This window comes from Callorhinus ursinus, unplaced genomic scaffold (assembly GCF_003265705.2).
Source record: "Callorhinus ursinus isolate GAN/ISIS: 27379988/994484 unplaced genomic scaffold, GSC_fseal_2.0 scaffold16, whole genome shotgun sequence".
NCBI lineage: Eukaryota > Metazoa > Chordata > Mammalia > Carnivora > Otariidae > Callorhinus > Callorhinus ursinus.
This window is the reverse complement of record NW_027397078.1, coordinates 2,108,599-2,125,436: the sequence shown is the minus strand read 5'-3', so window position 1 is coordinate 2,125,436 and position 16,838 is coordinate 2,108,599. Positions and strand designations below refer to the sequence as shown.

The window sequence follows — 16,838 nt, the reverse complement described above, 5'->3', positions numbered from 1 at the left end:
GTGGCGGGGAGGGGTCCGGTCACGGCTCGCCGGTTGGTCCGCGCGGGCGCTGCTCCCGGCGCCGCGCGGCCAATAGGCTGCGCGTTCTCGGCCACGCCCGCGCGAGCTCTCTTCTCGCGAGGCCGGTTAGGCCCGAATGTCGTTAGCCGTGGGGAAAGATGGCGGAAAATTTAAAAGGTGAAGCAGTGGCGGCGGCGGCGCGGGCCTGCTGGCCGGGCCGGGTGGGCTGGAGGGGTGGCGTTGCGGGCTCGGGGCCCCGGCGTCCGAGGCCACGGAGCCGGGAGCCGGAAGCCTGGCGCGGAAAGGATGGGGCTCAGGGAGCCCGGGCCTGGCGCGCGGGGCTGGGCGGGGCTGAGGGGAGGGGGCGCGTGCCTCGGAACGCGGCGGGCGCGGGGCTAAGTGGGGACGCGGGAGGGGGGCGCGCGCCTCTGATCGCGACCAGTCGGCGCGCGCACGCGCGGGGGCTTGTCGGGGAGGCCGCGCCCGCGCGCGGGAAAATCGGCCGCCGGTGACCGTTACCCGGTTGGTGTCCACGCGAGACGCCGGAAGGGGAGGGAAGGGAAGGGGACGGACCTCTTTTCAGAGTGGGGGGACAGAGGACTCTTCAGGGTGAGGGTACCTCCTTTCCGCGTGATGGGGAAAGGGTTTGCTGTAGAGAAGACTCCCCCGGGAAGAGGGGAAAGGGGCTTCTCTAACAGGAGAGCTGGACTCCCTCGTGTGTAGGGGAAGAGGGGGTGACTTTTCCAGTATGTTGGGGAGGGTGGGCTCCTCTGGGTGAGAAAAGCTGCGGGGAGGATGGGCTCCACAGTATGAGGGGGACCTCTGAGGGGTAGGAATCCACCTGTGGTCAGTGCGGAGCCAGCAGCTGGAGAGGTTAGTTGGGACCACTTTAGTGGGTTTCGAATGCAAGTTAAGGGGTTTGAAAGGGAGAGGCATCATAGGGAGAGGAAAGCGTGGGCACAGGGCTGAGTCTCCACTAGGCCTGCCTAAGTGGAGGGGGGGTTGTGCACACGAAATAATTCTGCAAAGCTCTTGTACGTTTTCAGGTTGACGTCTAGAGTATTTCATTATGAGTTCAAATGTTTGATTTTTGTAATGGGAGGTAGGAAATATTAAAGATAGGATGAGGACCGACTGCATTTGGAGTAAGTGTTCTATGGAATGATTTGATAAAATGGCTTCTAAAGCACATTGTGCCTTGAATCAGAATTTTTAAAAAAAATCCGCATCTTGAAAATTTCTGATAGCCCCAGAAACATTCCAGGTATATTTAAAAGAATCGTCATTAACCTGTGCTGTTTTGCCGGTTTCTGAATTCAGAGCATACTCCTTTGGGTGGGCTTTACTCTTCACAGAAATGTAGATGAGACAGCCAAAATGCAGTGTGAAAAAATATACCTTGCAGGTTTAAGGGACCCAGGCTAATCATTCAAGGAAGCTTCCTGAAATCTAACACCATTCCACAATCTCTTCTTCCTAATTCTGAAATCTAAAAAGCTCTGAAAACTTAAGTTTGGCACCATTCAGTGGCAAAACTAGATTATAAGGCGGGACTATCTTGCCTCTATTTCTCCTATTTAATGTAAAAGTTCAGATTTTTGCTGCAGAATTATTAATGTGTTTGATTATGGCTTGATGCCCCTGACCACACTGGGGGTGTTAGGTAGTGTCGGGGGCACACCTAGAACTACACTTGTAAAAATTAAAAAAAAAAAAATCTGAATTCCTAAACACAACTAGCCCCAGGAGTTTCAGATAAGGGATTCCGGACCAGTCTTTCCAGTTAAGCCTTTGTTTGGTGCCTACAGGTTGTAATGCCGTCCCCACCAGTTCCCCTGGGGCAATGCACCTTACTGAGATGGGGGGGGGGTTTGTTCTCTTTATTTTGCAAAGTGGGGAGAGGGATGATTAGGTCCTGAACCCTAGGCAGGTTTGCGGGCAGTTTTAGGAATAGTATGGAGGGAGTTGGAAGCTTCTGGGAATAGATTCCTTTTAGGATAATCCATCCAGCAGATCCCACTTTGAGGTCTACTGCTCCAGGGGTAGCCTTGGAATGAGCACTGGGGTTGAAGAAGTGGCACATTTTTGTTGTAGAAGGGTCTCAGCATTGGGAGGTCCTGTGGATTAAATCTCACTGACTCTGAGGCAGCCCTTTGGAAGTCCCAGAGAGGATTTGGGGTTCCCTTTGACCCGTGGCTTCGCCAGGATGCCCATTAAGTTCTTTCTGCCCTCCTTGTCCCAGGCTGCAGTGTGTGTTGCAAGTCTTCTTGGAATCAGCTACAGGACCTGTGCCGCCTGGCCAAGCTCTCTTGCCCTGCCCTCGGCATCTCCAAGAGGAATCTCTATGACTTTGAAGTCGAGTACCTGTGTGATTACAAGAAGATCCGCGTAAGTCTGGGGTGACCTTGGCCAGGGCAGGGGTGTCTCAAGGAAGATGGCTTAGTAGCCCCTTTGCCCCCACCCCCACTGCCTGCATCTGTTTCCAAAGGGAATTTTCTCCTCTAATCTTAAAAAATCAGGTTTAGTAGGACTTCTTATCATCCCCATTTTGCAGGTGAGGAAACGAGGTGGCTTTCTCAGGGGGGTAGGAGCCAGAATGAGTCCCCAAATAAGTCTCTCTTCCCACCTCCATAGGAATACAAACCAGTTGCAAAGATTGAGGTGCTGAGCCCAGGAAGGGAGCGGGTGATAGCTAGCAGTTATTGAGCACTTTCAGTGTGCTGGGCACTTCCTCTCAGAAACTCATTTAATCCCCCCAGCAACACTGTGAAATGGAAACTGTTACCATTGCCAGAGGAGGCAACAGGATAAAGAGAACATACTAGAACCAGTATGTTTGGGTTCAAATTGTGGCCCTGTAGCCCTGGGATACTTACCCACATTCTCTGTGGTTCATTTTCTTCATCTGTAAAATGGAGATGATTAGTAGTATCTAGCTCATACAGAGTTATGAGGGTTAAATTAGTTCATAAAACATAGAAGTTACTTAGAACAGTACCTGCTACATACCGAATGCTAGAAAAATGTCAGCTTTTTTTTCTTATTTATAGATGAGGAAACTGAGGGTCAGCAAAGTTAAGTAACTTGCCATAGGCCACCTGGTCAAGGAGCTGCAGGTTCAGAATTTGTACACAGTGTGTCTGCCTGTAGAATCTGTGGTTAAATAGCTGCTCTGTGCAAGAAAATATCCCTCTGTCCGCTGATTGGAGAACAGACTATGGGGGCAAAGGTGGGACTGGGGAGACTGGTGAGGCCTACTACCCTAATTCAGGCGAGCGATGATGGGGGTGGCAATGACGCTGGTTTGAAGTGGTCGGATTCTGGATGTAGTTTGAAGGTGAGGCTGACAGGATTTGCTGAGGGCGGACGTGGGGACTAAGAAAGTTGTGACTCCCAAGGGTTGGGGCCTGAACAGCTGGAAGGAGGGGGCTGATAGGAGGGAAGACGGGAGGGAGTAGATTAGATTAAAACTTGGAATTTGGACACTAGTAGCGGGGAGTGTGGGATTTGAACCTAGGGATCCTCAGGCTAGAGCCCGTGCTTATGCTTTGTAACCACCGCATAGAGTCATTCCAGAACAGGCGCCGGGAGTAGTTTGGGTCTTAGCCAACCAGCTTTGGGATAGAAGTCCCACAAGGGCTGGGCCAAGGGTATGGCCACTTACGGTGCCCCCATCCCCTGGTGCCCCCAACAGGAGCAAGAGTATTACCTGGTAAAATGGCGTGGATACCCAGACTCAGAGAGCACCTGGGAGCCCCGGCAGAATCTCAAGTGCGTGCGCATTCTCAAGCAGTTCCACAAGGACTTAGAAAGGGAGCTGCTCCGGCGGCACCACCGGTCAAAGCCCCCCCGGCACCTGGACCCAAGCTTGGCCAACTACCTGGTACAGAAGGCCAAGCAGAGGCGGGCGCTCCGGCGCTGGGAGCAGGAGCTCAATGCCAAGCGCAGCCACCTGGGACGCATCACCGTGGAGAACGAGGTGGACCTGGACGGCCCCCCGCGGGCTTTCGTATACATCAACGAGTACCGTGTGGGTGAGGGCATCACCCTCAACCAGGTGGCGGTGGGCTGTGAGTGCCAGGACTGTCTGTGGGCCCCCGCCGGAGGCTGCTGCCCTGGGGCGTCCCTGCACAAGTTTGCCTACAACGACCAGGGTCAGGTGCGGCTGCGCGCCGGCCTGCCCATCTACGAGTGCAACTCCCGCTGCCGCTGCGGCTATGACTGCCCCAACCGCGTGGTACAGAAGGGCATCCGCTATGACCTCTGCATCTTCCGCACGGACGACGGGCGCGGCTGGGGCGTCCGCACGCTGGAGAAGATCCGCAAGAATAGCTTCGTCATGGAGTACGTGGGAGAGGTAGGGAGCCGGGATCCGATGTGTGTGCGCGCGCGCGCGCCCAGCTCGCCTCACTGTGTGCCTGCAACTTCCCTGCTTTTCCTGTCCGGGGAAAGGTGGGGGGCGGTTGGCCTGAGTGTGACAGGGACATCCTGGCAGGGGCGTGCGTTTCAAGCTGGTAGTTGAAAGTGCAGCGAGATACTTCTGGACTGGGTTGCCCTCTTAAGGGTACCTGGCAAAGAGGGAGGCGGGAACTGAAATCCAGGCAGAGTTCCTTTTATCAGGCCATGTGCTCAGCATAGGGTTGCGTCACCTGGAAAGGCTCCACTTCTCATTTTGCAAGGGTTCAGCTTACCACCGAGCGGTGTCTGACCAGGAGGGGAGCGCCTTTGACTACTCGGAACACGAAGGCTCTGGAGTAGGACGTAGACATGCCTTACGTTGGCTGCTTCCTCCGGACTTGCAGGACCCCGGGGGCAGGCCAGGTATACAGTTGACCCTGGAACAACACGGTGGGGGGTGGGTAGTTAGGGGCACTGACCCCGCGTAGTCAAATCGGCCTGTAACTTCTGACTCCCCAGAAACTTAGCTACTACTAGTAGCCTACTGTTGACCTTACCGACGACACAAACAGTGGATTGATACGTACTTTATATGTTATATGTATTATATAACGTATCGTTACAGTGAAGTCAGCTAGAGAAAAGAAAATGTTAAGTCATGAGGAAGAGAAAACACTTACAGTACTATACTGTATTTATCGAAAAAAACCTGCCTGTAAGTGGGCCCACATAGTTCAAACCTGTGTTGTTCGAGGGTCAGCTGTACTAGGCAGGCTAGCTGCCGTACCTATAACCCCCAAATCTTAGTGGCTTCACACATGAGAAGTCTCTTCGCTCCTGTGTCGGTCCCGCGTGGGTATTTGGCTAGTGTCCTCCCATACAGTGGCGTGGCCATCGAGGCTCCTTCCCTCTCGAGCCTTTGCTGTGCCTCAGAGCCGCCCCCTGATCCTCACTCTGCATCGCTGGCAAGTGGGCCGAGAATCGGGGTGGAAGCGGAGGTTGCTCATGGGCCAGGCTAGGACACGGTGCCCATCACCTGTGCCCACACTGACTGGCTAGAGCCGAGTCACTGGCCTCACCTTGGTGCGAGGGAGGCTGGGAAGTGTGACTCAGCCATGCGTCTAGGTGGAGAACAAAAGGAGTGTGTGTGAATAACCCGCAAGTGTCTGTAACAGCAAGTGTCATGTTCTAAGGTAGGACGCGGTGTGCATTTGGGGTGGAGCAGTCCTTTTTATGTAGGACCATCTCATGCATTGGGGAACAATTAACATCCCTGGACCTTGACCAGTTAAATCTGTGAGTGTGTTGTCGTGGTGATAACCCCAGATACCTTTGTATTTCTTAGCAGTCTCTTAGGGGTGTGATATGGTTGGGAAGTGACAGAAATTGGCCTAAGGGACACACACCTGAAGGTGTCCACACTGTAGTAATGACACTGATGGAGAGGAGAGACTCCCAATAATGAACCATAAAGTAGAGAGGGTCATAGCCCCAGGGGGCAGAGATGATGTAGAGGCAGAGCAGTCCACACTTCCGAGGACCCTGACCGTCTAGACGAGAAGTCCACACTCAGATAATCCCGACGGTCTGGTGGAAGAAGTGTCCACACATCAAAGGACCTGCCAGTCTGGAGGAAGGAGTAGGTGGCCATACCCCGGAGGGTTCCCGACAGTCTGGGGCAGGGGTCCTGACAATTTGTGGGAAGAGGTGTCTCCGTCCCAGAGTGACCTGGAGGAAAAGAGCGAGCTCTCCACACTCCACAGGACCCTGGCAGTCCAACTTAGGAAGTGTCTACACCCACACTGTCCTGGCAGTCAGGAAAAAGAAACATCCTCACCCCCCGAGGGATCGGGACAGTCTGAAGGAGATCAGGTCTACACCTAAGAGAACTCCGACAGCCTGGAGAGAGTGTCCGCACCCCCAGTGTCCTGACACCCTCGGGGAGGTATCCAGACCTCCAAGGGATGCTAACAGTGCAGCAGATGTTAACAGCCTAGAGGGGTGTCACCAGTCTGAAGGAGGACATGTGCACACTCCAGAGCCCCTGACAGTCTGGAGGTGTCCAGCCCCCACGGGAGGCTGCCAGTTCTAGAGGAAGTCCAGGAGAAGGGAGCGTCTCCAGCCTCACTGTACTGACAGTCTTGAGGAAAAGCTCTTTACAGCACAGAGGATCCTGACGGGTGAAGAGGAGGGAGAGTCCCCTGGTCAGGGTGCTGTTCTGGCTCTTTTTCCTTAGTGCCTGTCCTGTCCCATGCTGTAAAAACATGGGCGCTTTCAGGGCTCCTCACCCCGTCCCCGCTCTTCCCGCTCCACACACACTCTCCTTAAGCTATTTCTTGGCCTCCTTCCTGCCACCTTCTGTGACTTCCAGGCCCAGTTCTGACACTCTCAGACCCGTGGGGCCTCCTAATGGCACCATAGGTCCCCAAACGCTGCCAAAGCCAAGCTCCTCTTCATGCATCGCCTGTGAGGAGGCAGCACAGCCAAATGGTCGGGAGCGTGGAGCCGAGCCCCAGCACTCAGCGGCAGGCACTTAATCCTTTTTGTGTCTCAGTTTCCCAGTCTGTAGAATGGGAATGGTAATAGCACCCACATCATTCGCTTGTTACAAGAATTAAATGAGTTATGATGTGTGAAGCACTTGGACAGTAAGTCTTCAATAAACGTTAGCCATTACAGTCTAAAATTCAGAAAATGCAAAATGCTCAGAAAACCCAAAGTCTCTGGTAGCCCATCCTGCTAGGAGACCCCACCAGACCTGATCTGGGCCTGATTTGTAGCCTAGTTATCCCACTTGGGGTGACTATTCATAGATTTCATTGCAGGAGTATTCATTTACTCGGTTACATGGTGCTGTCCCAGACCCTACCTGGTGTCCCATAATCGAGGGCAAGCGCCCCATCTCTGGTCGCCAAGCTGTCCTACAATCTGGACACGACATCTGCCCTCCCACCTCTGCACCAGTGGTCCTTCCACACGAGCCGCCCGTCCTCTCCTTTGGACCCTTCCACGTTCCATCAGAACATCCACCCTCGCCCAGCGGAGAACAACAGCCTAGCTTATCCAATCTAAGACCTGCATTTGCTTCATATTTTACCAACCCCGAAACGAAGGTGCGTCTCCATTAGTTTAATTAAATGACGGTACGTCATCATTTAATTAGCAGTGTTTCCTTTCTCGGGAAAGGGCACATAAAAATAAGGGCGCGTGTTCGACTGGGCTAGGACTGGTACTCATAACCATTCCTAACAGTGCTCAGTGTCAAGAACAGAAACATCGTTCCCGCCCCTGATCGCGCTGGAGCTTTACAGCAGCCCCCGTCAGGTCGGCATTACCATCGTGGTCGTCCCCATTCTACAGAGGCGAGCCGAGGCTCGGAGAGAGATAGTAACGTGCTCAGAGTCACCAAGCTAACAAAGTGGGTAAAAAAAGGCCCAAGTGTCTAAAACTGGTGTGCTTCCAGACCTGGTGGAGGGTTTTTTTGTTTTGTTTTTGTTTTTTTGGCTGAGGCAATAGGCAGAGGGAGAGAACGTTCAGGATCCCCTATCCAGATGGGGGCAGGGCAGCGGCTGGACTCGGAGTCTTCTGGGTCCTGTTCACTGTCAACACCCTTTCCAGGCTGCCAGCTTCTAGCCCATCTGTCTTCCCCAGTCATTCTGGAGAGCTGCTAGGGAGCAGGGACGTGGCCTGCTCTGTTCCCGAATTTTCAGGGTAGACCTGCCCTTACCGAGTGGGACTGGGAAGAAGACTGGAGAAGGAGCCGTTTGTGCCCTGGAGGGCTCACCGTGTGACTCACTCTCGGTGAGACTCGGGAAGCAGGTAGAGGCAGAACAGGCGGGAAGATGGAGACCGGGAGGATGTGGAAAGGGAAAAGCTGGCTCAGACACCACCCGGCAGGCTGGCGAGCCAGCGGAGGCTGCCTTTCAGTCCCAGGCCTTCAGAGAGCTTCGGGGAGGCGGCAGCTTCCGCACGGCGACCGGGGGTCGGGAGGCCCAGGAAGGCAGCAGAGAAGTAACATCCGTTGCGCCGACTCCACAGGGAGCGTGTGTTCTCGGGAGGTGGACGGAGACTGACCTTGATGTACTCCTCCTTGGAACACTTCTGTGGCTCCTGTTGTGTCCCTCTGGAGACACTGGTGTCAAAGCCCTTTTGTGACCTGTAGCTTGCTTTAGATGCTGTATTGCTTTTCTCCTGCCCTGGGACCCCGAAGCACTGGGTTTCCTAATCGGCATCTTGCACGGCGGGTATCCGAGTCCGTCTCTCTTTCACCAGACTGTGACCCCGGAGGGCCAGCGCCAAGCCTGGCTCCTGTTGTCTTCCCCTGACCCACCCAACTGGGGCTGCGGTGGGCACCCGGCCTGGTCCCCTGTGTCTCCCCCTGCAGACACGGGCCCCTGAGTGCTGGGACCGGGCACAGGGTAGGCCTCCTAAAAACCCGCTAAATCAACAAGTGAACAAACAAGCACACATTTGGAGCGTGGGCGAGCCAGGTTCCTCGGAATGGAGCTGGAGTGCGGGGCAGTGAGCCGTGTGGCCCGAGGGGTAGACCTCGGTCTTCTCAAGGTGCTGGTGAGGATTTGGCCGGGAGCAGAGGCCGGAGGTGCTGGTGTAAGAGGCAGGGAGGAGCCCGCGAGGACCTCAGCGCGGCCGTCCTGGCCGGAGGAAGTGGAGGATGGTCGTGGGTGGCGTGAGGGTGAGCGAGCCAGGGAGCCGGGGCAGGTCTGGGTCTGCGTCGTGTGGCAGGGCTGGTGGTGGCCAGTGGGTCTCTGACGAAAGGAGAGGGAAGAAGGGGTGTGTGGGGGGCAGAGCGTTCGAGTTGCCTCGAGGACCACCGCAGGACAGAGGAGAGGTCACTGGGCTGGGCAGCAGAGTGAAAATAAAGGGTACTTGGGCGTCTCTGCTTTGCGCTGTGTGGGCGCTTGTCTCTCGAGGGGTGGGCAGAGGTAGCAGGAAGCCCAGGAGTGGAGGAGATCTGCCCTGGGCTGGGGGCGGTCTTGGGTCCCAGGGGACCCTCTCCCAGAGTAGGGCATGGTTGGCTCTGCGGGGGGATTACCAGAAGGCTGTGGTGGTTGGCCCGGGGGGGGGGGGGAGGAGGCGGGGGACCCAGCCGGGCAGGAGGAGAGGTGTGCTGCTGTCGTAGAACCCCAGCCGCTGGCACCGGCTGGCACCAGGGCCGAGGGGGAGCGCTCAGCCGTGCTCTTGCCTCCTTTCTGTCACCCTCTGAGATTGTGGCCCTAGCTTTGTTCTTGCCGCCTCAGACTCCACAAGGGCCTTGAGCTCTCGTGGACCGGGGTCTTTCACACCAAGTCTCTGCCCGCAGCTCACTTGTCTGAGTCTCTCTCCCCTTCATCCCCCCCCCCCCCCCCCCCGGTCCCACCGGCCCAGGCCGCTTTCTCCTCTCCGTGCCCCCGTGCCCCCGTGTCTGTGCCGCCTCGGGCCCCCCTGCAGCCTCCCCGTGCCCCAAACACCCCCCCCGCTCTCTGTGAGCCCTGGGTCCCGTTCTGGCCCTTGAGCTCCTCGCCGCGTCTCACTGCGGGTCTCTCTCTCTCTCTCTCACTGCTGGACCCTGTGGCCGGCTTCCGGGCACCAGTGAGAGACACCATGCCCTCCAGAGGCCTGAGGAGGGATGGGTGGCGGGCAGCTGAGGCCCAGCCCCCTTCTCAGGGTGCTGACAGACCCTCTGCCTTGCAGTCCCCCGTGTGTCCATACCTGCTAGCCCTGCTGAGCCAGCCCCAGCTCTGCTCATTTGTTCTCCCGGCCCAGGGGAGGAGGGCGGGCGGGGGGGGGGCGGTGTCAGGAGCTCTGCTGGTTTTCCTGAGCCTTCTTGGCCGTTCTCCCCTCTCTCATGGCCCTTTCCCCAGATCATTACCTCAGAGGAGGCGGAGCGGCGGGGCCAGATCTACGACCGCCAGGGCGCCACCTACCTCTTCGACCTGGACTACGTGGAGGACGTGTACACCGTGGATGCCGCCTATTATGGCAACATCTCCCATTTTGTCAACCACAGTGTGGGTACCCTGCAGGCGGGCGGGGGTCGGGAGGAGCAGGCTGGGGCCCCTCCTCACCCTCCCGCTGTTCTTTTTCGCCTAGTGTGACCCCAACCTCCAGGTGTACAACGTCTTCATAGACAACCTTGATGAGCGACTGCCCCGCATCGCTTTCTTTGCCACAAGAACCATCCGGGCAGGCGAGGAGCTCACCTTTGATTACAACATGCAAGGTGGGGGTGGCGCAAGGGACTGGGGGCAGGGGCACACAGTGACATGGGACACGAAGACCCCCTCCCCGAGGAGCTTTAAGAGGCCCTTCCTGACTCTTAGTGTCCCATCTGGACTCCTGGACCTCTGCCTACCTCTTGGGGGTCCCCTCATTTCCAACCCCTGAACCCCACCCCTGAGATACTCCTACAGACTTCTCCCAAGACTCCTGGGGGGGGGGGAGGATGTTTGGCTTAAGAGTTAAGACACTCCTCCCAATTCATCTGAATTTCCCCAGTGCCCCCAATCCTCCCCACTCCTAACCCCCTTGGCCTGGCTCATTCCAAGTGTCCAGACACTCTTGTGGCCTCCAAAGAGTCCCCTTCTTGACAGACTAACCACCTCTGAGACACTCAAGGTGGGGATCCTTGACAGGAGAGTTCAAGTGCCCCTCTGGATGTGTAGGTGACCATTCCTGACTTCTGATTTGGCCCTTCCCCTGACAGCACCCTGCCTCTCTCCAAAACCCCCGACTCCTGGCCATCTTTCCAACACCTGAACATCCCTCCAGTGCTGAGCCCTGGCCCTGTCTCCAAACCACCGACCCCACAACTCCCTCCTGACCCAAATCCCAGATGTGCTCCTAGCACCCAAAATTCCTGGGTCTCATGGTGAAAAGGGCAGCGGGACACTTCACCTTGGCCTTCTAACAAGTCCCCTCCCCCCCCCCCCCCCCCCCCCCCCCCCCCGGCTGTGAATCCACAGTGGACCCCGTGGACATGGAGAGCACCCGCATGGACTCCAACTTTGGCCTGGCCGGGCTCCCCGGCTCTCCCAAGAAGCGGGTCCGTATTGAATGCAAGTGTGGGACTGAATCCTGCCGCAAATACCTCTTCTAGCCCTTTGAAGTCTGAGGCCAGACTGCCAGTGGGGGCCTAAAGCCGCCCGCTCCACCCACCCACCGCTGCCCTCCTGTTGAGGAATGACTGCCAGGGCCTCCTGCCTCTACCTGCCCCCACCTGCCCTGTGCTTGGGGATGTGGGGTTGCAGTGAGGACTGACCAACTCTAGGAGTCCCCTTTCCCCATCCCAGCCCCATCTGTGGGTTGCACTTACAAACCCCCACCCACCTTCAGAAGTAATTTTTCACCACCAGGACTTTCTGCGGTTGAGATTCATGGCCTATCAAGGAGGTCCAAGGGGTGATCCCAAGCCTGGCCCCAGAACGGAAGGATGTTTATTTTTGCACCTGCTTCTGCCTGGAGCTTGAGGGGTCTGTTGCAGGCCTTCTCCCTACTGCCCCAAGGGTGTGGGGAAGCAGCCCCAGGGCAGGCTGACCTCAGAGCCCTGAGTTCCCAGCCCTCCTGTTTCCCCTGCCACAGAAACTTTGTGCGAGTGAAAGAAAGGGGAATCCCTGGGGCTGGGGCTGGGGCTGGTTTCCGCTCCTGTGCCGGCTAGTGTTGGGCCTAAGAGCCAGAGGGTCTCTTCAGGGTTGCGCATCCGAGAAGTGGACACTCCCATGCTGCTGGAAGAGGGGTGGGCGCCCATGGCCCACTGACCAGTGAGGAGGGCAGGCCCGACTTTGCCAGCCCTGATGGTGGGTGGGCTCTCAAGTCGGCCTCCGGAGTGCATATAAGAAGGCAGCCAGGGCTCTTGACAGTGTGGAGGGTGCTGGGAGCCCTGACCTGGGCCGTGACGACTGCTGGGACTTCTTAGAGCTGGAACCAAGACCTAGCTAGGCTGTAGATAAGCACTTAGGACAAAAATGTGCATTGATGAGGTGCCAGGCACTGGGCAGAGCACCTGATCCACGTGGATTGTCTCAGGGAAGCCTTGGAAGCTGTGGAGGTGGACCCCAGGAAAGGGTGCACGTGGCAGAAGGCAAAGTACAGGCCAAGAAGGGCAGGGGGGCAGGCCTGGTTTACCCGGGAGGGTATGGTAGGGTGAGAGGGAAGCCTCCACCGCCTGCCAGCCCCAGCCCCCAGGCCCTCTGCACTCACCTTGGGTTCACTGGTCTCAAAGGGACCCGCCTGCCAATAGACACAAGGCAGAGGCTCTGATGGCGGCCTTGCCCCTTGCTTCCCCTGTGAGGTCTTCTCTAGGAAGCCTTCCCTGACTACCTGTGCTCAGAGTGCCCCTATGTGAGACTGTGTGCCCTGCCGCCAGATGCCAGATCTGTGTGTGTGTCTGTGTGTCTGTCTGTGTCCGTGCTCCCTGCCCCCAGACTGACCTTCAGGCATGGACTGAATCTGATTCTCCTCTTGTATATCCCTTGGCCCTACCCAGCCTGGGGTAGGCATCAATAAAACAAATCAGTGACTGAACAAACCAAGGTGTGGGGATTGAAGACCTCGTGTAGGTGGGGGTTGGGGGCCCGAGAAGGTGGGTGCTGGGGTGCCCAGGAACGTTCCCCTCAGACCGCGGCCATCGGCGGTAAGGCAGCTCCCCACAAGGAACCGCTTGCACCATCATCCTAGATTGTGTGACCTAAAATAAGCTTGCTTTTTTAAAGGCACTGAAAGAGCAAACTAAATCCGGGGCACCTGGGTGGCACAGTCGGCTGAGCGTCCGACTCTTGGTTTCAACTCAGGTCGTGATCTTGGGGTCATGAGATGGAGCCCCGTGTCGGGCTCTGTGTTCAGTGCAGAGTCAGCTTGGGGTTCTCTCTCCCTCTGCCCCTCCCTGCTGCTCACTGGCGCACTCTCTCTCTTCCAAATAAATAAATCTTAAAAAAAGAAACCAAATCTATTGCCGTCTAAATGAACAAACTGTTATCACTTGTCATAAACAAAAATAAGAAATACAGTAGAAATATAGAAATATGATACAATTCGAGCTAGACCCTCCCTGCTCTCCCGAGGCCGTGAACCCAAAGCCTACCTACTGCAAAAGGAAAAGTCTGTGCATACTGGGGGAAGCTTTCTCCGCAGATCGTTATTGGGTGCCTGTGCGTGCCAAGGTAGAAAGCAGAGAACAGAGATGACATTTCCAGTAAGCTTGTTTTCATCACCCCTCACTTGGGAGTGTGAGCCAGTGCCCTCTGCTTTGCTCAAGAGACCTCATACGCAGTGACACAGATACCTATTTTGAAGACCTCACACACAGGAGACAGAATCCTAATTGGTTCAGAGACATCACAGGGCACCTAGGACACAGGCTTCCAAACAGCTCATAGACCTTATTATACCCGGATATTGACCCTAGCCCTCAGACGGCACGCCCTGGGATACCTATCTCCGAGCAGCTCCGAGATCTCGCACCTGGACACAGACCCCAATTAACTCAGAGGCTGCACTGGAGCTATGGGACAGACTCCCCAAGAGCGCCAAGGCCTTGAACGTCACCTTATACACTGGGATTCAGAGCCCAAACCACATCAGAGAATGAGCTTTCTGGGATAGAGATGCACAAACATCTCACAGATCTTGCAACCTGGGATACTGCTACCCAAGCTATTCGGAGCCTTCACTCCCTGATCAACTCCCAAACTGTTTGGAGACCTCATATCCTGGGGTAGACCCCCAAAAGTAGAGATGTGACACCCTGGACACAGACTGCCCACAGACCTCATACTCTGAGCACAGCTCCCTAAATGATTCTGAATCCACATACCTTGGACACAGACCCCCAAACTGCTCAGAGACATCCTGGAAAGGAGAGCACTAAACATCCCAGAGACCTCTCCCTAGAGCAGAGTGCCACAAACAACTCAGAGACTCAAGTCTTAGAAGCAGACTCCGAAAAGCATAGAGATCTCACAGCCCAGAGACAGACCCTGTTCAGAGAATTCCAAGCCTGGGAAACTGATCTATATACACAGCTCAGTGACCCCACACCTTCTGGCACAGACCCCTAAATGGTTCATGGTCAGGACAGCCTAAGAAAAACTACCAAACTTAAGAGACCTCCCACTTTGTAACCCACACAACCAAAGAGCTCAGAGACCTGAAAATCTGATTACAGGCCACCCCCCCCACACACACACAAAGCTTCACAACCAGGGATAAAGATCCACAATTCCTCAGAGAACTTACAAACTGGAATAAAGATGGACAGACAGTTCAGAGACCCCACACCCTCTTCTCAGACCACCAGACCAACTCGGAGATCTCATGCCTTGAACAATACTAGAGAGCTCCAAAATCACATACACTGGAACACAGGCCTTAAACCAGCTCAGACATCTTGCACCCTTGACACAGATTTCCCCCCAATAGCTCAGAGCCGTCATACACTGAGACATCCCCAAACAACTCCGAGGCCTTCCACTCTGGTTCACAGAAGAGCTCAGAGACCTGAAAACCTGGACACAAATCCTCTACGTAGCTCAGAGACTGCACACCCTGTAAGACCGACCACAAATAACTCAGATCACACATCCTGGATGTAGACTCCAAACAGTTTAGAAACCGCATATCCTAGGCTCACATCACCAAACAGCTCAGAATCTTCAGACTCTCCACAGACCTCCAAATGATTCAGAAATATCTCACCCTGAACTCAGACCCATAAACCATTTATGGAACTCCCACTTTGTACTCCTATCCAGAAAGATTTCAGACCCCTGACACTCATGGACACAGATCACCAAAGAGCCTAGAAACCTCACCTTCTGTTCCAAGTCTGCCACAAACAGAGGAGAGACCCGGTAACTGGGACACAGTCCCACAACAGCTTAGGGATCTCACGTTGTGGACACAGGCTCTCAAATGACCCAGAGAACTTCTAACCCAGGAGGCAGACCCACAAAGAGGTCAGAAACAGCACATCCTGGTGACATCTGCCCACACAGCTCAACACCTCCCGTTATGGGACAGAAACCCTCAGAGAGTTTATTAACCTCTGGAAAGCAGACCCACAAACCGGCCAGACACCTCACACATCAGACATGCCGTGCCAAAATGCTCAGAGTTAACAATCCTTACACCTTAGGGCACAAACGCACCCCCACCCCCAGCTCAAGAGACCTAACAGCCTGGACAAAGACCCCCCCTCCAAACACCCAAGAGATGTCATTAGTAAACAGAACCCCAAACCACTCAGAGGCCTCAAACCCTGGAAACAGACTGCTAATAAGTCCAAGACCTCATACCATGGGAATGAGACTCTCCCAACAGGAGCTACACCTCACCCTTGGAAACACACCCCAACAGTTAGGAATCTCAACACCAAGGGATCCAGAGATCAGAGAGCTCACACTCTCAGTCACAGAGGGTAAAGCACCTCAGAGGCCCCCCAGAGTATAAAGACATCAGTAGAAAGTCCTTAAACTCGAAACAGATCCTGAAACTGCTCCAATAAATCAATCACACCCAAGGACAAAACCCACATCATAGAACTCATTTGCTGGGACATGGGCTCAAAACAGTTAGGAGGGGTTGAGCACAGATACTCAAACACACCTGAGTTCTCATATGAGGGTCACAGACCCCAAACAGCCCCGCCACCTCATACCTGAGAGGAGAGACTGCTAAGTAGTTCAGAGACACCATACTCTGCACAGACCATCACAGAGTTGAGAGATTTCACACACGGAATGAAGACCTCCAAACAGCTCAGAAAACTCACCAGCTGGGCACCCTCCTCCCCCCATGTAAAGCTCAGAGACCAGGACCCTGGAACAAATCCCAAATGAGTCTGATGTATCACACTCTGGGACAGAGACCTCCCAAAAGGAAGAGACTCTGCACCTGAAAATATCTCCCAAACATGTCAAGAAACTCTCAAACCAAAAGAGCGCAGGGACCAGTATTCTGAACACAGGGGCCAAACAGCTCAGAGATCATACAGTGTAGACACAGCTGCCCAAACAGTTCTGTGAACTCACCCCTGGAATGTAGACCAGAAAAAGCTCAGAATCCTCGGATCTAGGATTCAGAAATCCTTCTGAGACTTAGGGTATAGACCTCAAAATATAATTCAGAGGAATACGCTGGATACAGAGCATCAAAGAAATCAGAGACCTCAAATCGTGGGACACATACACCGAAACAGATCAGGGACCTCACATCCTGGACGTACATACAAAACAGATCAGAGAATTTAAATTCTAGGAAATACACACCCCCAACGAACAGACCTCACATCCTGTGACATACTCACAAATAGATCAAAAACCACATGAGCAGAGATAGACACCCACGAGTATTTCAGAGAAATAGCATCCAGGGACATATACCCACAAACAGATCATAGACCTCAATCCCTTGAGACATACGCACATAAAAATATCAGATGCCTTACA

General features: G+C 54.9%; 1 protein-coding gene and 1 long non-coding RNA gene across 2 annotated transcripts; one reads left to right on the top strand and one right to left on the bottom strand.

The window, feature by feature from the left end:
- Positions 1-12,922, top strand: SUV39H1 (SUV39H1 histone lysine methyltransferase). The gene is made up of 6 exons (XM_025857552.2): positions 1-177; positions 2,243-2,388; positions 3,695-4,357; positions 10,260-10,406; positions 10,489-10,618; positions 11,361-12,922. Exons 1-6 carry the CDS (start codon positions 159-161, stop codon positions 11,492-11,494), a joined length of 1,239 nt encoding a protein of 412 aa, XP_025713337.1. The 5' UTR covers positions 1-158; the 3' UTR covers positions 11,495-12,922.
- On the bottom strand, positions 1,867-16,597 carry LOC112812670 (uncharacterized). Its single transcript, XR_012381009.1, has 2 exons — positions 16,422-16,597; positions 1,867-4,835 (listed from the first exon to the last, which is right to left on the bottom strand). It is a non-coding gene; the product is annotated as an uncharacterized lncRNA (long non-coding RNA).
- Between the last annotated feature and the right edge of the window lie 241 nt (positions 16,598-16,838).

Excerpts from the sequence above, each read along its gene's own strand:
- SUV39H1 (XM_025857552.2), top strand. Across the intron at positions 10,407-10,488 it reads CCCATTTTGTCAACCACAGT|TGTGACCCCAACCTCCAGGT; the intron begins GTGGGTACCCTG and ends TTTTTCGCCTAG. Across the intron at positions 10,619-11,360 it reads CTTTGATTACAACATGCAAG|TGGACCCCGTGGACATGGAG; the intron begins GTGGGGGTGGCG and ends GTGAATCCACAG.